The following is a 22,407-nucleotide window of genomic DNA, read 5'->3' as shown; positions in this document are numbered from 1 at the left end:
TAGTATATACGTAAAGTAGTATATACGTAAAGTTAGCTGTTTAATTCCACAATTCAGATACACACACATACACATGCACACAGAGTCACTTGAAAGCAATATATATACACACATACATTTAAATTTCTTTTTCTCTTGTTTTTGTTTTTACTTTCAGACTGACTGGGTGGGTGTTGCTGAAACTGTTCAACAGCTTCTTCTGGAACATTCAGATTCACAAGGGTCAACTTGAGATGGTTAAAGCTGCAACTGAGGCAAGAAATATGTGGATCTGTCATTCTTTCTCCACATTTGTAGAGTGATTTTAGAATTCTTTTGAAAGTGTTCTCTTGTTTACCATTGTGCGTTGCAACCCATTGGAGAGCTGTGTGTGTGAGGAGGAACAATGGGGTAAAGGGAGACCTACCAGCCACGTGCAGGATTGCTGTAGTGGGTTACCTCGCAACAATTCTGAAACCCAGGTAGAACAGTCCCTAATTTTATAAATGAGGAAATAAAAGCTCTGACAGATTAAGAAATGTTTACAAGTAACAGCTAATAACTGACTTGCCCAGGATTTCAAACCAAATCATACTTGACTCCAAAACCTAAGCCGCCTCTCAGAGATACAGACTTAACTTGAACTCTTGATTACTTTTACTTTCTTGATCTTTTTTTTTTTTGTAGCTGTTTTTTAGCTAGATAAATATTAAGTTGAAAGAATTCATGTTATTAGGAAATGATTTTTAAAGACTGAGTCACTGGTTAGCCAGTGTTTGAATGACTAACCAAATATGAAATTGCAAAGCATGATTGAACTTTGCATTTGAACTATAAATGTGGCACTTTTGCTTTTACTAGATGAATCTACCACTTATATTTCTACCGGTTCATCGATCCCATATTGACTATCTCCTGCTCACTTTCATTCTCTTCTGCCATAACATCAAAGCGCCATACATTGCTTCAGGCAATAATCTCAACATCCCCATCTTCAGGTAAGATCAGCTTCTTTCGTAATTGAAGGTACAGAAAAGATTATATTCTGAACTTCTGTTTTCTTTATTATACCTTTTGACATATTATTATAAAGATATTATATTTTTAATTGTCATGATAAAAGTAATACATGTTCAGTGTGGAAAATTTGAAAAGTACAAAAAAGGATTAAGAGGATCACTATTATTTTTGTGTTTTATATGGATACTTGGGGAACTGTGAGTCCCTAAACTTTATGGGCAATATTTACCAAATGGATAAAAGGCAATTAGAAAGACAAGATGGCAAGTTACTGTATCTGGCATGGCAGGAGGGAGCTGGGGCTGAGGAGATGGGGTGGCGATGGGGTAAAGGTAGGTGAGAAGAACCACACCTGTTAATGTTGGTCTTGTAAGTTAGAAGAGCTAGAAACCTGTAACAACTACAGTATAACATGAAGCTGTGTTCTGAATAATTTGGAGATTTTCAGGAGAATAAAGTGCATTCCATTCAGAGGAAATAGCCTGTGAAGAGGCGGAGAGGTTCGGCAGCATGGTTTGGGTAGGCTGCAGCAGCCGACTCAGGGGGCTTGGGGTGTTGGATGCAATGGGAAGGGCCGAGGCTGGGGACGGTTACTGCATAGGTAGTGAGGACTAGATCAGAACAATTTTTAAGCCAAGAGTTTAGAATGTGTTCTGTACTTGAGGAACGACATGGTCAGATTTGCATTTTGAAGCCTCATCCTGGATTAGAGGGAGTTAGAACAACTCTGACTCTATCGCGGTAGTTCAGGCAAAAGGTAATGAAGGCTTAAATTAAAAGCATAACAGTGCTATTGGAGAAGTGGACATTGATGGGAAAAGTGTTTAGTAAGATGAATTTACAAGAGCAAATGGTAGTGCAGATGCAGACCTCAACAGAGGGGGGAGGAGGGAGGCGGGAGGAACTCCCAGGTGTTTTACCACCAGGGACCTGGGTAGGCAGTGCAGCTGACCACCAATGGGGAATTGGTGAGGCGTAGGTTTAGTTGGTTAGGGAAATTGCAGTTTCAAACTACGAAGCATAAAGCAGCTGCAAAATCAGCTCTGTGAGTAGCAGAGTAAGAGGATGAATTGAGAGAGTGACCGGAAGGGAAGTGGCCTGGCAGGTTGTCTGGGGAGGGCCTCACAAAGTGGCGGTCATCACCTTTGCAAGCTGTGAAGGCTGACCCTCAGCCTCCCCATCCAAGGAGCTCCTCCCTCATCGCGTAGCTCAGAGTTCTGTGGCTGACCGGACTGTGAACGACCGACAAGAAGCCATCCTTTCATGAGGTCAGCTGATCCTCAGCTATGCGGTAGACAAGAGTGAACAAGATCCTTAGACATGGCCTTCAGGTAGCCCACGATCTACTGGGGAACATGGACAAGGAGCTAGCTATCAGCCAGTGCGATATGACCCCACAGGGCAGGCATGCTTTTCCAGGGAGTAGTATCTGTGTTTACTCTCCTGGGCATTTCTTCCCGGTATTGAGGAACCTGTGAAGCTGAATTAGAAGGTCATCAGAAAGTCGCTGGTAGGCTTAGATTTAGAGCAAAGCCTGGGTTCTAGAGAAGTCTTGCCCCGTAATAGTTTGCCTTTTTCACCATCAGAATAACTCACGTACTCATTCTCTCCAGGTTCTCAACCTGGATCTCTTGGAGGTACTTGCTAAACACTGATAATTTCTGATAACTCAGCTGTCCTCATCATAGAACTCTATGCCAGTTATTGTTAGCCCATCAGTCCTCCAGACATGACAGACTGTAGATGACCTGGCCTATTTATTAGCGCCGTTCTTTTGTCACACGCCAGTCTACACATTCACAAACCACTTTTCAGGGTGGGTTATTTTTGTGGTTGGTTCACCTCATTCATTATGAACTTAGGCTGCATAGTTTTAATCTCAAAGAGTTATATTAAACTCTTAAGAGCATCTTATTGTCGCCTTTTTATACAGACTATCAAATAGTCTGTATAAAGATATCAAATATATATACTCACATATTTATATTACTGTCACTGGAAAAAATAGATGTCTCTGAGTTGGGAGAGGTTGACTTAAGTACTAGAAAATTTCAAGTTCATGTCAAAAGTCAATCAGTATTATAGAAAGAGGCCTGAGGTTGTGAAAAAAAATTGTTTTATTCTTATGTGTAGGTACATGGAGCGAATTCTTGTTTCATGTTTTGAAAAGATGCTTATGTTTGGTTTCAGTTTGATAAAGCTATCCTTGTCTCACAGAGACACTCTCTGAGCAGTACTTATTTGAGAAAATTTCTCCAAAGTAGCTTTTGTAACATCACATTCATTTTGTAGTAAATGTGCCAGTAGGCAAATTTTGGGATGTCTAATGGTCGATGTCTTGAGACCCTGAACAGAGTTTTAAAATTTAGCAGTATTTCATAATCCAGTTAAGCTCTGTAGCATTGAATTTGCAGGGTGACATATCACATTGGCTTTTCTTGGCTTGGAATGGATGTAATACAGTCTCAGCGCGTGGAGTGATATTCTAAAGACTGATGAATAATGTAAATGACCAAAACATCAATGCTATGGAAAATGGAAATATGTCCACATTCTCACTGTCAGCAGCTTCAACAACACATGTGGTTTATATTCACATGGCAAATGTTTTGAAGTAACTGGGAATATGAATATTCTTTTTATATTTTCTTTGTCAATATTTAATGCATTTTTGAATTTATAGTACCTTGATCCATAAGCTTGGGGGCTTTTTCATACGACGGAAGCTGGATGAAATGCCAGATGGACGGAAGGATGTTCTCTATAGAGCTCTGCTCCATGGGGTAAGTGTCATCTGTAATTATCCTTAAAGCTGTTATGATAGTCCTCACGATGGAAGGAAAGAGACTTGACTGAGATTTTAAGAAACTGTTGTCTGAGGAGTTATTTGATTGATTATTGTTTGGGTATGGGTTTGATGATTACTTTTTTGTTGTCACCAATATAGCATTAGAGGAGCTATCTTGTTGTAAATAACAAGTAAATAATTCATAAGTATTATTAATTCATAATATTTATAATTATAAATATTAATAACAAGTAAATAATAATAAAATATTTTGTCAGTAGTGAAATTATGTGTGTGTGTGTGTGTGTGTGTGTATTTTTTTTTAAATATTTAACTTTGCTGACCCTTTTCTAAGATGGGGGTCTTGAATTCATGTTTTACTTTCTCCTGCTATGCCAGCATATAGTTGAACTACTTCGACAGCAGCAGTTCTTGGAGATTTTTCTGGAAGGCACACGCTCTAGGAGTGGAAAAACCTCCTGCCCTCGGGCAGGACTTTTGTCAGTTGTGGTAGACACTGTGTCTACCAATACCATACCAGACATCTTGGTAATACCTGTTGGAATCTCCTATGATCGTATTATTGAAGGTCACTACAATGGCGAACAGCTGGTAAGAGGACTTCCTATCCAAATTCTTCTTTGCTTTCAAGTCTGTTGCTTCTAGAGTTAATTAGGAATGTTTTTGGTACCACTTTGTTGTAAAGCATCGTGGGAACCATGGCAGGGTGGGTATGGTGAGTAGCTTCCCTCTTCTGTGTCAGCCGGTTGGTAGTGCTAACGTGGTGCCTGCCTGCACCTGGAGAAGGGACGGGATTGGAGGTATCGGTGCTGGCCTTCGCCGTGAGACCAGGAAGTGGAAGAACATCTGGCACTGAGATGTCTGCTCTACGGTGGGGGGGTTTGTGTGGCTTGTTTTCCCCAGGCCTTGCTGTTTGTGTGCAGATTTTAAGTTAAGCCTGGAGGGACTGCTGGGACCACGTTGACAAAGCAACTACAAATTGAGAAATGGCAGTAATGTTTTTTGTAAACTTTTCATTGAAGTAAATATAATAGTTTTAGAAGAATGAATGCACAAATCATAAGCGTGTAACTGAATTGTGAATTTTCACAAAATGAACACGCCCAGGTAACCAGCGCTCCATACAAGAAAACAGGATCAGGACCCTAGGAATCCCCTTGTGCCCCTCCCATTGCTGGCCCCTCCAGGGTAACCACTTCTCTGACTTCTTAAGGAATAGAGTAGTTTTGCTTGTTTTTGACCTCTGTATAAATGGCATTAAGTAGTGTGTGGTCTTGTCACATCTGGTTTTCTTTGCTCAAGCAGGTGTTTGTGCGATTCACCTCTATTCTGGCATTTACTTAGAGCTTGTTTATTCTCATAGCTGCATAGTTTTCCAGTGTATGACTATACCATCGTTTATCTACCCTATTGTAGAAAAACAATTTGGTTGCTAGTTTTTGACTGTGATTACTTTTGTACCTCTCTCGATGACCGTGTGTATGCATTCTCCTGGGCATGTACCTAGGAGTGGGATTGCTGGCTCATAAAGCGTATGTGTGTCCAGCTTTATTTAGTAAATACTGCTGGACCGTTTTCCAAAATGCTTTTACCAACTCAGCATTCCTGCCGGCATTGTGAGAGTCCCAGAGGAATTTAATTTCTTTTTTATTTAGTGTGGAAGTCTTGGGCAAGGTACTTTTTTCAAGCCTGCTGCCCAAGACACGTCAGAAGCTCAAGGACACCTGATAATTGGAGGCTTTAAAAATTAAGTGACAGGTCTGGATTAGTATCTGTCTGTCTCATGAGATGCCTCCGTCTTTGTTAGGTGTCTGTTCTGAATGTGTGTTCCACTCCCTGAGTGTCTCATGAGGTCATATTTGAGTCCTATGTCCATTATATACGGCTGTCGTTGTGCCTTATATATATTAATATTCAGCAAATGCTTACTAAGTGAATAATTAGCTTAAAGGTCCCTGTGGGGCAGGATTTGACACAACTGTCCAGTGTTAAGTATTTGGACTCTGGTGATCATCAAACCTTAGATAAACAACGTTTTTGACATCTTTATCTGAGAACTACAGAATATGCATAATTTTTCAACCTATGTCATTTTTGTCCTTCATTAGTTTGTAGTTATATTTTTGTGAATGATGTAAATAGTGTACTGAATGAGCATTAAATGATTTGTTTGTCAGTGACCAAATTACCTCTCCCAGTGACATGACTACATCTTTTGGAATCTTTGAATGCTAAATATTTTCTGACAGGTCTCCATCAATGAATAACTTCTTTACCTTGTTCATTCATTGTTTTTTTTTTTTTTCCCCCAAGACAAACCTCTAGTTTCCATAAAAACAAACAAAAATCCCTGTTCTTTGGATAGCAGAATGTTTGCATATGTGTGAGCTTTATTTCTTACCATGTTATTCTTTCAAAACTGGAATTTAGGGGAAACCTAAGAAGAATGAGAGCTTTTGGAGCATAGCTCGAGGCGTTATCAGAATGTTACGAAAAAACTATGGGTGTGTCAGAGTGGATTTTGCACAGCCATTTTCCTTAAAGGTGAGCATCTGTTGGAATGAAGCTGTTCACAGTGCTGGCATAGCGTGCTGTTGGGCGGTCTGGGCTTGCGTCCTGCCTCTGGTCCTACTTCCATCGCCTCAGCTTCTTCTCTTGTAAAATGAGGACCATGTCAAGAGTGGCCTTTCCTAGGCTTTTCTACCAAAGTACACCTGTTAACCAAAGACAGTAAATATCTATCTTTGGGAGATACTGAGTTCAACATTTATCACTATTTTTTTAAAAAGCCATGAGAATTTTGCATGTTGTTTTATTATATATCAGTATTTTATTTTGTGTTTTTAAATTGCTTTTAGGGGAAATTTATCAAAACATGACCCCTAAAAGCTGGGCACAGACGACAGCGTAGGATGACGCTCTAACCTACCGAGCGGCACCCAGGACCCACATTCCCAAGGGATGGGCCATCCTCATGGAGCAGCCTGGGCCTCGTGGGTCCCTGAGGCCACGGCAGTTTTAAATTCCTAAGGTTTTTGAATCGACTAAAGAGAAAGAGAGGAGTGGGTCATGGCCCTTCTTCTCCTTCTGTTCCATTTCCCGGTTTTATTTTAAAAGATTCTAATTTCCCTGCTAGATGCTTTCTGGCCTTAAAGTGCTTTCAACTTAGGAACCTCCACATTTCTTACCAGTTTGAAACTAGTGCACAGCTTCTCTAGCTTGTCATGATTTGCCCTCGGGTGGAGGTTCTTTTGAATATCATGTGACCTTCAGGTCGCCGGGTTTCCTTTAAAAAGCCTGGTTATAGCAGCTATCACCAATAATAATATTGGGAATGTCAAATAATTTCTCAAAGATGTGAGAAAAGTTAATTTTTCTCTTTTAATGTAGAAATGATTTTGCTTAAGCATCATCCTGTGCGTTGTATTTTCAATTCTTAGATTTTGTGCTTGATAACTTTCCATGAGTTATTCTGGACCTCTGAGGACAGTTCAGGATCTAAGAAGTATTTCTCATGCTCTTTAGCATGGCTCACTTTATAGAACAACTCCCTTTTTACTTTTTGAATATTGAATATATTTTATGTGTGTTTCTGTAAGGGAGATGACAAGAATCCATGTTTTTCCCTCCCCAGGAATATTTAGAAAGCCAAAGTCAGAAACCTGTGTCGGCCCCACTTTCTCTGGAACAAGCTTTGTTACCAGCTATACTTCCTTCAAGGTGAGGTTTGTGGACATTTTTACATTAACTAAACTTTCAAATATCTTATTTTTAATATTGCATAGAAAAATAGGTTAACTTTAATAAGAACGTGCATGTTCTTGTTTTCACTTTCGAGCCTAAGTAACTTCCCTTTTGGTTTTACGAAGGATGTTGAAGTGATATGGTTTCATAGTTTGAGGTTTTTGATTTATTTGCATTATAAAATCTATTTGATTTTGTGAATCAGGTAGGCATTCTTATTTGATTTATGCTTTTGAACTGAATTCTTTTTGAGAGTAGCTTAGATTATGTGCATTGTACGTAGTACAATGTGCAAGAGTTTTTCTGTGAATTTTTCAGAATTAAAAATGAGTCATAACTGAGAGAAAGTGAATTTTAAAACCTTCCTTTAAAGTGTTCAAATGTCAAGGGTTCATAAATGTTTTAAAATGAGTTATCTTGCTTTGTGCATTTTTTTTTAGCCAGTGGGTTTTAGAATTGATGTACTAATAGACTGTTTAGTTATAACTAAGTAATGTGTTTTTGCCAGGAGAATGTATTACACATAATAGAATATATCATGAAGAAAAATAACCCACAGAAATAACCTAATTGTGTTTTAAGTTTAGAATCTGTGGTAATTTACAATATTTAATACATTTATACCTTAGGCCCACGTAGTTTGCTCTGTAAAACAGTGGGACTGTAGAAGTCTAATTTTTAAGAGAACTTTTCAGACCCAATGATGCTGCTGACGAAGGTGCAGACACGTCCATTAATGAGTCCAGAAATGCAGCCGATGAGTCGCTCCGAAGGAGACTGATCACCAACCTGGCTGAGCACATTCTCTTCAGTAAGTGGAATGGTGCGCCCTGTCACCTTACAGTTCGGATTCAGCACGGTGCGGTGCCAGCCCTGCAGGTTTCGGAACCTGCCCTCGTTTGGTTCCACTTCTAGTTCTAGTATGTAACACACAGGTGGTGATAGGTGAGTCGTTAGCAGGAAGGTGAGGCTGTGGGGTTCGAGGTAATTGAGTGCAACATCTCACGTAGTGCCTGATGGTTAGTAGACACTCATGCTTTAATAACTATTTAGTATTGTCAAAGTGGTCTGTTACCTCTTTTGCTCATGAATTTGTTTCCTTGAATTAACTTGTAGTGCAGCATCTAGGTTTACAGTTGCATGTCCCTTTCCTTTCTGACCTCATGATCGGTCATTCAACACGTACTGAGGAGCATCGTGTGTGAAGCCTTGTTTTAGCTGTGGGGGATACACATTGAGGAATCAGTGGTTCAGCACTTCAGGAGCTTATGCTGTTCCCAGTGGGATAGTTGTACACAGATAATTTAAGTAGAGTGAGCTGAGTGCAGAAGTAGCCTTCCTTAAGTTCCAGATGGCAGTGTTGTGTCATGTTGTAGAGGTCGCCTTATAGTCCTATGGTGGCATCAGGGTCCCATGGTGTGCAGGCCGTGCAGGATCTTCTCTCCATTTCCTGGGCCCCACTTCCGGTCAGGTCAGAGTCCCAGCACTTCCTGCCGGCACTGGGGCGGAGGTGTCCTCACCTCCTCCTGCGCCTTCCACTCCGGCTGCTCTTACTCCTGCTCCACGCTGGGCCAGAGCACTCTTTCTCAGGCACATCTGATGCGTCTCTCTTCTTCTTTGTTTAAATTCTGGATGCTAAAAACAGTACATCCTTAGTGTTGGAAAATTGGAAAATAAAGATAGAACCCACTACCAAGTAACCAGGGGTGTTGCTGTCTAGTCTCTGAAAATCTTTTTTACAGTTTTGTATTGTGCTCTTTTCCATTTATAACACAAATATTTATGTTTTTAAAAAACTTTATAAACATTCTTTTTAATGGCTATAAATATAACACTGGGTACTGTTTTGTTTTTTAAACACTGGAGACAATATCAATGTGAGCAAAGTATTCATGAATTCATTATTCTCAGAAAACTCACAAATGGTGTGTTTCAGATGATCCCATAGGTGTTCCCATATTTAATTTTTATGATTATAATTTTTTACAAAAGCGCATTGGGTTATGGACTATAGTCATTTTCAAATTTATTTCTGTCCCCTTCTTCCCTGCCTCTGAGAGAGGTTGAAAAGAGGAAGTGACAATATGCTGAGTGCCATCGCTGTGGGTCCGGTGGCAGGCCAACCCCTTTTGTTCCCACATGGCCGAGTGAAGTAGGTGCTATTCTCATTTACCAGGGAGGAAGCTGAGGCTGGGAATTCAAGCAGTTTTCCCCAAGTCATGAAATTAGTCAGCATAGAAGTTGGGTTCTGAACCCAGATTTTCTGACTTTGAAACCCCCCACCCCCTGCACCTCCTCTGTGAATACCTCTGTGGGAGGAGTGTAGAGCTGCAGTTACTAGTACAGTTACTAGACTGCAGCCAGGAACAAGTCAGGGTACACAGCAACAGGGTATCCTGTAGAGCTCGTAGAACAGGCTCAAACTTTGGGCCTTGGTGTTTCCATAAAGGCGTCTCTTGGTTATTTGGTAACCAAATTCCAATATCCTGGATTGAAGGTGGACCTACCTTAGACTGAGTGCTGTTATATGATGAATAATGATCTCTAATGGCCCAGCACATGGTGTGATGTTGTAACTCCCTTTTGAGAAATCACCTTTATGGGAAATGTATGTGGTAGAGGACTTGTAAGTTGTAAATACTCCTAATTAAGATTTAGGTACTTTTAAACCCCCCCCCCCTTTTTTTTTAAAGTACAACTAAAGCTTTGTGTTTGCCTTTCAGCTGCTAGCAAATCCTGTGCCATTATGTCAACACACATTGTGGCCTGCCTGCTCCTGTACAGACACAGGCAGGTACGTCCGCAGTGTCACCTGGGGTTAAAGAGTAAGTGTTAAACAGTGAGTGTGACAGCGCTTTGTCAGATGTTCAATACGGGATGTGGAATATCAATTTCCTGACATTCTGGGGGACCCGCTTTCTAACCAGTGTTTTCTCTGCATTGGTGTTTTGGCCCTTTTTCTGTATATGCCCATGGGAGCTGCAGGAAAGTCAAGGCAAGAAAAAAATCCTTGGAAAGGCCTCTTGGCCTTTTGGGAAGTAGGTTTTCCACTGTCGTGAGACCATTTCTGTCTGTTTCTCTAGGGAATTGATCTCTCCACATTGGTGGAGGACTTCTTTGTGATGAAGGAAGAAGTCTTGGCTCGTGATTTTGACCTGGGGTTCTCGGGAAATTCAGAAGACGTGGTCATACATGCCATACAGCTGCTGGGAAATTGTGTCACAATCACCCACACCAGCAGGAATGATGAGTTTTTTATTACTCCCAGCACAACTATCCCTTCAGTCTTTGAACTTAACTTCTACAGCAACGGGGTGCTGCATGTCTTTATCATGGAGGCCATCATAGGTATGGTGGGCCCTGGAACATTTTCACAGAAAATACCAGGGCCTAAAACACATAGTGGTGTCTACTTCAGTTTGGATGGTAGCCCCTTGTTTGAGGGAATGCATTGCTATAGTTTTAGCTTTCAAATAAAAGTATAATCTGCTGTATTACTATTTATAGCTTATTTTTACATCTACTATTCAACAAGCAGTTCCTGAATTACTGCATGGTATTATATTTATGACTCAGGGAGAGAGGTAAGGTGTCCTGCTATCCAGGACCTGAAAAACTAAGTGAGAGGAGACATTCGCATGGCAGCGATGTGGGTGGTGGGGGCTCATTTGTGATCAAGGGGCAACAGGGGAGGAGGAGAGCAGAGGGGACTGAAGCCCCTGAGGAAGGCATTTGGTAGAGTTGGGATCACATGGACTCATGAGAAGTGACTCCTCAGGGGATTTCCTTACATTTCTCCAGTGAAATGCAGACAATTATTTTTGATGTAACAGCCTAGAAAGGTTGTCTGCGTTACCCGAGCCAGTGGAAGTTTTTCTAGGAGCGCCAAGGCTGCTGGCTTCACTGATGCTCTCGTTTCCTCAGCCTGCAGCCTTTATGCAGTCCGGAACAAGAGGGGGGCTGGCGGGCCTGCCGGCGGGCCCTCCAGCCTGATCAGCCAGGAGCAGCTGGTGCGGAAGGCGGCCAGCCTGTGCTACCTGCTCTCTAACGAGGGCACCATCTCTCTCGTAAGTAGCAGCTTTTTAGTGTTACCTGTTCTCTTAAGCATTTTCATGAAACATACACTGCCTTTGTTTTTCTCCTAGAGACTTTTTGCTCCTTTACTGAGACTTTACATTCTATTGCTGGTCTCAGTGACCTCCATAGCGACCTGCTGTTTACCACCCAGATATGCTGTTGGGGTCACTGCTCAAGTGACCCCTTTGTGCACCTGTGACTGCGCAGCATTCTGCATCAGTCAGATCCAAGGTTACTGAGCTCTTGTTAGGCTGGGGGCACTGGGTCAGAGGTTCATAAATAATTAACACGTCCTCCTGTGGATGATAGAAACACAGAAGATAAGAGACAGAAACAGCCTTAAAAACCATCTGCTCAACCGTCTCTCACTTTACAAATTGGGAAACGAGGACCCAGCAGTACTAATGAGCATTTTTGTTATATCCAAGCACTTGTAGATATTTATAACGAGGGATACACATTAAGCAGTAGAGAGATAGTTAAAGTCTAGTATTTTCCTCCACTTGTATGAATGCATCTTGGGACATTTATGAGCATGTGTGTTGTGAGTACAGCCCTCTTCCACGGTGGTCTTTGTATGTGGCATATTGGTGGCCCTTGAGGGGCGGAGGAGAGAGGAGAGGGTAGATAAGTTTCCCAAGATTGCCTTTATCCTTTTCCTGGGTCTTTTTGAGTTATTTTAATACTGTGTTTCTCATCTACCACCTTTATGTACAATCTGTCCTCTATGATAGCTTTTGCAGAGAAATTGTCTTTATTAAGAAAAAGAAATAGGTGGCGGGGCCTAACGGGCAGCCCATGGGGGGCTTGCTTCACTGGGGGTGGGGGAGACACCGAGCTTGGGAGCACCCTTTGCAGGTGATGCCACATTGGGTGCTCTGCCATGCAGGTGAACGAGGTCTCTCCCATGGCCTTTCCCATGACCATGCATATTTATCAGGAGGGTGGGCATCGGAAGTCTTAGGATTTGCCCAGTGGAGTGAGGTAGGTTATATCATGGAAGTATTTGACAACTACCTCGTACAGTGTTTTTCTGTTTTTAGTAAAAGAAGTATAGGACTGTGGCATTGACATTTATTTTTAGTTATTTATTTCTTAATTTAATCTTTATTGTATTTTTTTCATTACCATTTAGTCCCCTTAAACCCCCTTCCTTCCAGCAATCCTCACACTGTTGTCGTGTCCATGAGTCCTTTTTCCTTTCTGTACAGTCCCTCCACCCCCTCCCCCCCTCCCCTGCCCCGCCCTTAGCTGCCATCCTGCTCTCCACCTATGAGTCTGTCCCCATTTTCCTTGTTAGTTCAGTTTGTTCACTAGATTCCACATATGAGTGAAATCATGTGGTATTTGTCTTTCATGATTGGCTTATTTCACTTAGCATGACGTTCCCCATGCTGCCCATCCATACTGTCCATACTGTCCAGGTCCATCCATACTGTCGCAAAGGGTGAACTCTTATTTTTTATGGCTGAGTAGTATTCCATTGTGTAAATATCCCATAGCTGTTTTATCCACTCATGTTCTGATGAGCTCGTGGGCTCCTTCCATATCTTGGTGATTGTAAATACTGCTGCAGTGCCTTGACATAGACATTTAAATGTCTTGTCTTTTCAGCCTTGCCAGACATTTTACCAAGTTTGCCACGAAACAGTAGGAAGGTTTATCCAGTACGGCATTCTTACAGTGGCGGAGGTAAGAGGAATGGCTTTCCTTTATTTGCCTTTGTTTAGTTTCTCACCCTTCATTTTCTTGTCTTTTCTACCAATTATTTTAACCAATATTACAACCAATTACATTAAGCAATAATTACCTTTGATATATTGTCAAGTCCAGATGAAGAGAAGAGAAAAACCAGAATGAGGAGAGAGTAAATGTCCTTCGGGATTGTTTAATATTTTAGTTCCTTTTGTGTGATTGGTGTTGTCTAAAACATAGCTTGACTTAATTCCAGGCATCCTGAAGTTGCTGGAAGATGAGCTGTTTTACCTTTCAGGGTGCTTGTAGCTTGCGCATAGGCATCTTTCATTTTTGGGATTTTGTTTTAATTTTGGTCAATGTAGTAGACTGGTTACGGCCTGGGGAAGTAGATAATCAATTTAGAAAAGGTGTGGGTATTTTTATTTGATGTGTGTGGCAGCTTTCCCCCAACTTTCTTTCCTTGCTGTCTCCTGAGTGGTTCTGAGGTTGGGAAGGGGAATGGATTGGTGTCGTAAATGTCTGGACAGAGAAGAGGAGGGAAGGGAGTGAGAGCAAGCTGCCATGGCTGGGGTCCAGCTGGCAGGGGTTCGTGTGCCTGTGCATGTTGGCTTACGGCTGGTCATCTCGTTGGCATAGCAAGATGATCAGGAAGATATTAGCCCTGGTCTTGCTGAGCAGCAGTGGGACAAGAAGCTTCCTGAACGTTTGTCTTGGAGAAGCGGTGAAGAAGACGAAGACAGTGATTTTGGTGAGGAGCAGCGAGATTGCTACCTGAAGGTACTTTGGTGAAAAACTCTGGCGGACATTACACTGATGTGTTGAGGCTCATGTTGCCACTAGTTAATGAGATTTGAATAAACTGGGACTCTGGTGACTTGTTCATAGCCAAAGCACCTAGAGAACAGCTGTGGTTCTTTCTACTTAGTACATAAAGGCACCCAAGCTGTTTGAGTTGAATTAATACATTAAATTGTGAGTATAATTAAATGGCCGAGGAAACAAGAGTGAAAGTTCAGGAAGGCGAATGTCCTGGTGGAAGCTGTCATGATGCTCTCACCGAGCGGACAGGCGCACACCGGCGCGCACAGCTGCTCTTGCTCCTCAGGCGGCGGTGTGTCTGTTCGCCCCTCGCCCAGGCACGACAGTGCCATACCAGCTGTGGGAGCGAGGTCCGTAGTAGCTGTCAGGGGCCTGGCTGCTCTTTCTCGGTCATTCTCAGTCTTGCTATCCCTTCTAAAATTTTATGCATCCAGATCTTTACCTTCAGTTAATACAAATCCTATCGCAAGAGAAATATTCAGGTTTTTAAGTTTGATTGTCCCGGATTTAGAAAGATCAGTTTTGTCTAATTTGTAATTTTAGAGGTTAATAATCATGACCCCCCTTTTCTGAACGCCTGCAGTGGGAAAACACCCCTGGTTTACACACACACGCAGAGTCAGGAGGTTCAGCTTCTGGAGATCCCAAATGCCTTTTAGAAGATTCTTCCATTTGGGTTTTATTAGTTTCAAGATGGGCAGTGACCTTGTGTGCACACACAAGAGGAGCTTATCTGAATATTCCTGTTTTGGGGGCACAGCGAGAGCCTCCCTGAAACACCTCCACTTCCCTTCCCCCGCTAGACTGTGGGTTGAAGGACAACTGAGGGTGGCAGGAAATGGGGACTGGGAAGGGCTGAGATGATCTTGCGGTCTTATCATGTGACCTTTTTGTACCTTTGAGTGACTGTCGAGCCAGGCTCCCAGCCCTGTAGAGTCTTATCTTGGGACCAGCTATTTTCAATGATGACAGTATGTCATTAAGTATGTCATTTAAATATGACAAGTTCTAGCCAGATGCTCAATGAACACAGACCTCAAGCACTGTAAAAGTCAATGATTATGAAAAAGACTGCATTTCAAAACCAATAGTCATTTGCGACGGAGGTTCTGTGCACACACAGCATCAGGCTGTTTCTGGGTAGCGACAGTGAGAACCATGTTCTCAAGCTGCTGGGACCCCCAGAAGTCCCTCTGTCAGCGAGTCGTCTCATCTGTGCCTTCTGCTGACTGGACCTTTGCCCTTGCCCAGGTGAGCCAATCCAAGGAGCACCAGCAGTTCATCGCCTTCCTGCAGAGGCTCCTGGGCCCTCTGCTGGAGGCCTACAGCTCCGCTGCCGTCTTCGTCCACAACTTCAGTGGCTCGGTCCCGGAGCCGGAGTACCTGCAGCAGCTGCACAAATACCTCATCACCAGAGCGGAGAGAAACGTCGCCGTCTATGGTGTGCATGCCACTGGTCTGGGTTCTTTCAATCGACGACTTGTTTGATTACAGGAGTCTGCTGATTGTAGGAAATTGGGGGGAAGGATTACAAAATTGTCCTGACCTCTCATTCCACAGTCCCATCTTTTGTGAGATGCTTGCATGTTGTTGCATGTAGTTGTTTGTTTATTCTTGTTGCTCTGTAGTAGGCCATTGTATAAATGCCACATTTTATTGATTTATTATGATGTTGATGGGTATTTGGGTGGTTTGCGGTTCAGAACTACTATGAATAGTGTTCCTCTGCACGTGTTTGAATATGTCTTTGGGTGAACATAGGTGTGCATTCTGTTGGGCGCATATCTAGATGCAGAATTACCTGGTCAGAGGGCGTGGTGGGTCCTAATAAATGCTTCCCAAGTGGTGTAGCGATCAGTCTGCACTTCTACCAGCAGTGTCTGGTCAGTTGCTCCACATCCTGGCCAGCACTTGGTATTGCCCATTGAATAAGAGGTGTGATTTGCTTGGGGGTAGCATTTTATACATTTATGGTTTAGAACTGGAACTATTTTGAATCAGTAACCTTTAGAGACAGAGGGATCTAGAGATAGACTTCTATCTAAAGACGTATATAGGTCTGATTGAGATCCATATCTAGAGATGGGGCTCTAACTACAGATACAGATGGGTCTGATCTGGATCTCTATCTAGAGATAGAGTCACTTCACTTTACGGAGGAGGAAACTATCCAGGTCACATAGCTAGTTAACGGGCAAGCCTGGGCTTAGAGCTCTCCTGACCTCTGCGCTGTGCTCTTTCCGGTCCTACTGCTGTAGGAATCATCTGTGCACTTTAAAAGGATTCCTTCATGTCCCATTTGCCCCACGAATCCCTGCAGGATGGCTGTTTTAGGTATTTATCCTTCCCTTCCTTTTCCTTCCTTCTTTCCTGCCTGCCTCTTTCTCCTTATTTTTCTCTCCTTATCTCTCTCTCTTTTTTCCCCTAAAAGATGACAAAGTAGGTCTAAAGACGCGGCAATCATTTGAGACCTCACAGGTGGCCAGCAGCAGCCGCAAAGCCTGACCTGGGCCTGCACACTTGCTCTCATTTTCTTTGTAGCCTCCACACTTTCTTACTGTGGGTGGTAGGCATTTGCTGGGCCTAAACATTTGACAGGTCTTATTCTTTCTCCACAGCTGAGAGCGCCACATACTGTCTTGTGAAGAATGCTGTAAAAGTGTTTAAGGATATTGGGGTGAGTGTCTTCCCCACTCTTACAGTGTGAAAGCTTGTGCTAACTTCTGTTCCCTTTCTATTTAGATCTAGCCTGCTTGAGCCTCCTGTGTTGTCCTTCAGAGAAGCAGTTTGTGCTGGATTAATCATGAGGGCATTTCTGGGGACGGGGTGGGGCATGTTGAAGGTGAGGCCCATCAGTACAGATTTGTCTGGAAGTTCCAGAATTTTGCTGGTTTTTCACCTTCAATCCAAAACCATTTATATGTAACGTGTCAGTGTGTTTTGAGATGCTGCTACCGCCTGGCGGGGATGTTAATTATGCCATATGATTCTCAGTTATTTTGTGATATTTGCCAGTATCGCTAGGAGTGTCCTCATCTGTCCTCTACTTTCACGTATTATGCGGCATGTGTGTTGCATGGAGGAACAGTGGCCTTTGTAAGGGACTGTATGTGACTATTTTAACATGAGTTGTAGAGTATATGCACTGGTTGCACTGGTTGGTGTTTTGCCCACTAAACAAAACACCGCACCTGCACCCGTGACCTCCCACGCCATGTTCACAAACACATGCAGTACTTGTCCTTAAAGCCATGATGCGGGTTTATATGCCTTCCTCCTCTGGTGGGTGGGAGGGTGGTCTAGGACACAGGTCAGGGTGGGTAACAGAAATGTCCCCTTTTGGGTGTGCATTTAATTTAATCTAAACTTTCTCTCTAGGTTTTCAAAGAGACCAAGCAAAAGCGAGTGTCTGTTTTAGAACTCAGCAGCACCTTTCTACCTCAGTGCAACCGGCAGAAACTCCTGGAGTATCTCCTGAGCTTCGTGGTGCTGTAGGTGCCCCCGGCACCTCTGGCAGGTGAAGGGCGTGGGCGAGCCTAGGCTCCGGCCCTGGCTGGGAAGCGGAGGGCGCTGTCGTGTGGCCAGGCTGCCCTGTCCTAGTGTGACCTCCTGGAAGACAAGTGCCTTCTCCCTCCACGGACCTGCGGGCGCGCCGGCTCTGAGGTGACCCGGTGGCCTGCAGGCGACACTGCGCAGGGCCCCTGCTTTTGTTTGCAATTCCTAATCAGTAGGTTACAGAATGAAATCTCAGAAAATGATTTTGGAGCTTATTAAACACTTATGTTTTAAGCATAACTGTTAAGAACTAATTACTGTGAAGGGCAAAAGCACATAGCTGTATTCAGAACTGAATCTTGTGTAGTGTACTTAATAGTGTCGGGGAATTCGCTGGGATAGTTTCTGATTCACTGTTAATCTTCCTTTAAAAATAATTAAGTCACCCATTTACTGTTTTTTTCCCTCAGTTTTATCTTTGTCAATAGAACTTGAGTCTTAAATGGGAATACCTGTCATCCTGAAGTGCTTTACGAAAGAACAGGAAAGACCAGGCTGGTGCACAGCACACCCAGGTGCCCCTGTGTCCTTCGCAGTCTGGTTTAGAAAGTGTTTTATGAATCACTTGAAAACACAACGTTTGATTAGGTCAGGGATACAGATAATGTGCTCAAACATCTAACACCAGGAAGTACTAGATTGGCTGGCAAGATTCAAGGTGAACTTGGCCAGAAAACTGACTTGGAAAAATTTCACAGAAAAAAGCACCGTTGAGTTTTCAATGCCCATCAAGCATTTAGGAGTGACTTCTGTTTCGTGTCTGTTCCCTTTCTCACCCCTCAGCTGGTGCCTGCCTCTCACAGGTACAGCCGTTTTTCTGGAGATCCTCCAACCACGTAGCAACGGCCTAACGCCATTAGCCCGGCCTGATAGCCTTTGTGGGCGGAAGTGCCCCAGCTGCGGGCCGCTGGCCCAGGGCTCTCCTGCACACACATGGGCTGAGCCCAGAGCCGGGCCAGGTGACCGGTACCCGCGTGAGGGGGGCAGGCTGACCCCTGGGCAGCATTGGCGGCGGCCCTGCTGGCCGGGGCACGGTCGGAAGCATTTATGGCTCTTTAGCTTTGAGGAGAAGTCATGGCTCTTTAAAAACCAAATGGGTTGTATGCCTCAACTCCACTGCCATGCAGTGGCAGGCCATTATGAAAGCTTGTCTGTTCATAACAGGTAGGTGCCTTTTTGTGAGCGGGGAGCGTAAGTGTTAGTTAAGTGTGGCAATTGTGGTGATTTCCTAAAGATCATGTGATCCTAAAATGTTTTCTAGCAGCTCGTTGTTCTTTCCCTCTGTGGTATTGTGGAATGAGGAACTTTTCCTAATGAACATTGTACCTAGCCTTTGAATTTAATATAAAAGTACTGAGAATTAAGTTTGTATTTTCATAAGCTTGTATTTTAAACACTAATCGTATTTCATGAATATTCTTTGTGTTTGGGGAAAGAGAAAGCTACTGATTGACATTTCCCTTTGTATGAAATAATCTCATTTGAAATTCAGCAATAATAAGTGCTGTGGTGGCCTTCCACTCCTCTCCGATGCCCCGTCTGGTATATATCCTTTCTTGACAGGAGCTCATGTACCATTAAGCCATCGTCAGTGTTGTCGCGGCTCTAGTGCGGAGTGGGGTCTTCCCCTTGTAGCATTTTATTTCACTAACTGGAGTTGTGTGTTTGGGGATACACAGGGAGGCCCTACCGATCCCCTTGTGTATTCCCTATCTAGGCCAGCAAACATTGCACTAGTCTCTTTTATTCGTCCTCTAAAGTAAAGATCCAGGAGTCCTCCGACTGGCGCTTGGCTACCTGGAATGTCAAGGTTGGGACTGACTTCCTCGTGGACACTGCTGCCCTGCTTGTGACTTCCGCTGAGAGCCGCTTGCCTGGCCAGGCTGCGCAGGGAACAGCGGCTTCTCTGGCTGTGCTTCCCCTTGCGGTTGGTTTGTTTTCTAGAAACCCAATCAGATGCTTTGAGGAATGCAATATGTGATTCCCTAGCTCCCTCGCCACTTAACTCACTGTGAGACTAAATATGCATGCTTTTTTGTAATTAACTGGTGCTTTGAAAACCTTTTTTAAGGAAGAAAAATCCCAACCAAAGTTATGCTCATCCAGGCAAGCTGACCCCTGAGTTCACGTTAGCACAACTCATCCTTCAGTGCCTCATTGCTGAGAACACATACATCATCACAGCAAGGCTTCCAGACAGCAGTTTTGCTTAAAAGATTTATTCTTATTTTTTTCCAAAAGCGAATGGCTTCCACATAAGATTAAACAAATTAGGTGCTTGTAAATAATGTATTACAGTTTACTCTTCTGCATTTCTCTGAGACCGAAATGCATGCCTTCTAGGGAAAGACTATGAGTCAAGTTAAAAACACAAACAAACAAAAACCCCCAATAATAAACAGTAGGAGACTGCACTCTTTCAAAATGAGAATGTCCTAAGTAATTCAGAAGAGGGGAAGGAATTTTTTGCTCTCTTGAACTTTAAGGAAAACAGAGGGGAAGAGCTAATGTGGAATCGTAGAGCTAGTAGGAGAAATACCACGAGCCTTCCTTCTCAGATCGATGAAGTCTCTTGAAGTCCTGAGGGTTACATTGGGAATTGCAATGAATGTAAGCTCGGCCGTGGAATTTGCTGTCCCCTCGAGGGGAAAAGCATTTCCCACAGTTCTCTGTGCAGTGTGGGCGCTCTGCGTGACGTCCCTGGTGTTCTGTGGGAGAACGCATCACTGGTATCGTAAATTTGGATGTGGATCCCGTTTCCTAGACACACACAGTGCACTTCAGCGCAGGCAGGGCTCAGGGTCTGCGGGGACTGAGCCTGGCTCACCCAGCGTTTCCAGACGCGCCACCCCAGGACCTCTCCCCTCTCTAGGGCATCAGTGAACCTCTCACTAGTTTCCCTTGGGAAACATTTTGGGAAACACTAGATTGGGTAATTCTTAAGCGTACAAAACAACTAACAGGTGGCACAGAGGCAGAATTTGCATGAATTTTGCACAATCAAATGTTAACATTTGATGGCCCCGTATTTCTTCCTCTAGAGAAAATAAGCACCGAAAACTGTAATACAGGTGGTCAGAGCTCTTTCCTTTGATGGAAAGGTCAGCCACCAGTGACCCTGGGTTTTTCACTAAAAGTAGCAAAATTAACACAAAGATTAACTGGGGTACATAATGAAGATTTTTATTCCAATTTAGAAAAAAATATTGCACAATTGAATGTACAGTAGATTTTTATTCACAGATGGTTCTACTGTTTAGCAGTGACAGGACCTATTACTGAAGTTTATAAGACTTAATTTGGAATGTACATCTGTTTTTTAAAACACTCTTTTTAGGAACTTGAGACTTGGCAGCTGGCATTTGAGTTTAATACAAACTAATGATTGCATTTTGACTTTATTTCTAAATATCTAAAGCTCAGAAATGCCTTGATGGAAGGTGTTAAACTATTTGCCTGTTGTACAGAGAAACATTAAATTGTGTGAAAAGGGTTACTTTTACTGTGAAATGACATGGCATGATTTTGTGAGCGATACTTATTTGGGAACCTTGATTGATTTTTATGCCTGTTCATGTATTGTAAGAAGCACAGAATTGTAGTTTTGTTTTAATAAACCAAAAAAATGAATATATTCTTGATGTTTTGCATTTGTTAATAAAAGTTTCCTGCAGAATTCATTACACAAACAATTGTTCTTGTTTGACTTTACATAGAATTTTATTACAATGCTTAAAAGAAATAATCTTCCATAAATTTATGTAAGAACCTGCAGAGCATGATTTTATTGTGGTCTCAGAGCTCTTGACATACGAGCAAGCATTTTGAGAAGCAGATATCTACATCTTAGCTATTGCTCTCCTTAGTAAATATTCGCATCACAGATAGATTCTTTGGGTGTCTGTAAAACTTCTTTACACTGGGTGCTTCTGTCATATTTTTATATAATCAGTTTACGAAAGTATATACTGACGTGTGGTTTTTCCTACCAATTCATAATAACCTCAAAAAATATTAGTTTACTTATAAGTAAGGGAAGTATAAAAGCACTGTTATCTGTGGATCCTTAAAAAGCACTCAAATGCCGCCTTCTCTCAAGAGTGCGCCCTCTGCGAGGGGTGCTTAGCACCTGCCTGGTGATGCCCTCCATGGCCTTTGGGCACATGATGTGGCGGGGAACCCGACCCCAAGACCGCCCCATCTGTCCTCTGCCGGCCTCTGTACCTGAACTTCGCGCCTGAACCCTGCCATTCCCTCTGGGGTGCTGCTGCCACGACTGTGCCCTCACCCTTCGGTGCATTCTTTCTTCCTTTAGCTTTAGTAGCACTTGCTGCCCCCAAATATGACCTTCACTTACCACAGCAAAATTGTAACTTTTACAACCAATCTAAGTAAATACGAATTTTAAAGCCTAATGCCTCTTATAAAAAAAAAGTATTTATTAACTGATTCCAGAGAGAAAGGAAGGAAGAGAGAGGGAAACATTGATTGATTGCCACCTATACACACCCTGACCGGGATTAAACCCAGAACCTAGGCATGTGCACTGACCTGGAATTGAACCCGCAATCTTTTGATTCGCAGTACAACGCTCCAACTAACAGCCCCACCGGCCAGGGCTGAAGCGTAGTCTCTTAACGTTTAGTCCTGTACTCACTAATTTTATCTTTCCCTTTGAGTCTGTCTTGTACACACATACTTAGTAA

General features: G+C 42.9%; 1 protein-coding gene across 8 annotated transcripts in view; it reads left to right on the top strand.

Annotated features, from left to right (window-relative positions):
• The window catches only part of GPAM (glycerol-3-phosphate acyltransferase, mitochondrial), a 57,195-nt gene extending 35,802 nt beyond the window's left edge, over window positions 1-21,393 (top strand). For all 8 annotated transcript variants that reach the window (XM_054581513.1, XM_054581509.1, XM_054581512.1 and 5 more), the window contains 15 exons: window positions 158-254; window positions 841-977; window positions 3,683-3,782; window positions 4,187-4,399; window positions 6,239-6,352; window positions 7,443-7,528; window positions 8,248-8,363; window positions 10,276-10,346; window positions 10,636-10,900; window positions 11,477-11,619; window positions 13,244-13,321; window positions 13,964-14,104; window positions 15,398-15,587; window positions 16,765-16,823; window positions 17,525-21,393. In XM_054581513.1, coding sequence (XP_054437488.1) covers window positions 158-254; window positions 841-977; window positions 3,683-3,782; window positions 4,187-4,399; window positions 6,239-6,352; window positions 7,443-7,528; window positions 8,248-8,363; window positions 10,276-10,346; window positions 10,636-10,900; window positions 11,477-11,619; window positions 13,244-13,321; window positions 13,964-14,104; window positions 15,398-15,587; window positions 16,765-16,823; window positions 17,525-17,641 — 1,927 coding nt within the window. In that variant the 3' untranslated portion in view covers window positions 17,642-21,393. The remainder of the gene's footprint in view (window positions 1-157; window positions 255-840; window positions 978-3,682; window positions 3,783-4,186; window positions 4,400-6,238; window positions 6,353-7,442; window positions 7,529-8,247; window positions 8,364-10,275; window positions 10,347-10,635; window positions 10,901-11,476; window positions 11,620-13,243; window positions 13,322-13,963; window positions 14,105-15,397; window positions 15,588-16,764; window positions 16,824-17,524) is intronic.
• The last annotated feature ends 1,014 nt before the right edge of the window (window positions 21,394-22,407 follow it).

Source organism: Pteronotus mesoamericanus, unplaced genomic scaffold (assembly GCF_021234165.1).
Source record: "Pteronotus mesoamericanus isolate MK-2021 breed Mesoamerican mustached bat unplaced genomic scaffold, CSHL_Meso_final contig_657, whole genome shotgun sequence".
Classification (NCBI taxonomy): domain Eukaryota; kingdom Metazoa; phylum Chordata; class Mammalia; order Chiroptera; family Mormoopidae; genus Pteronotus; species Pteronotus mesoamericanus.
This window is presented reverse-complemented; position numbering and strand designations above follow the sequence as displayed.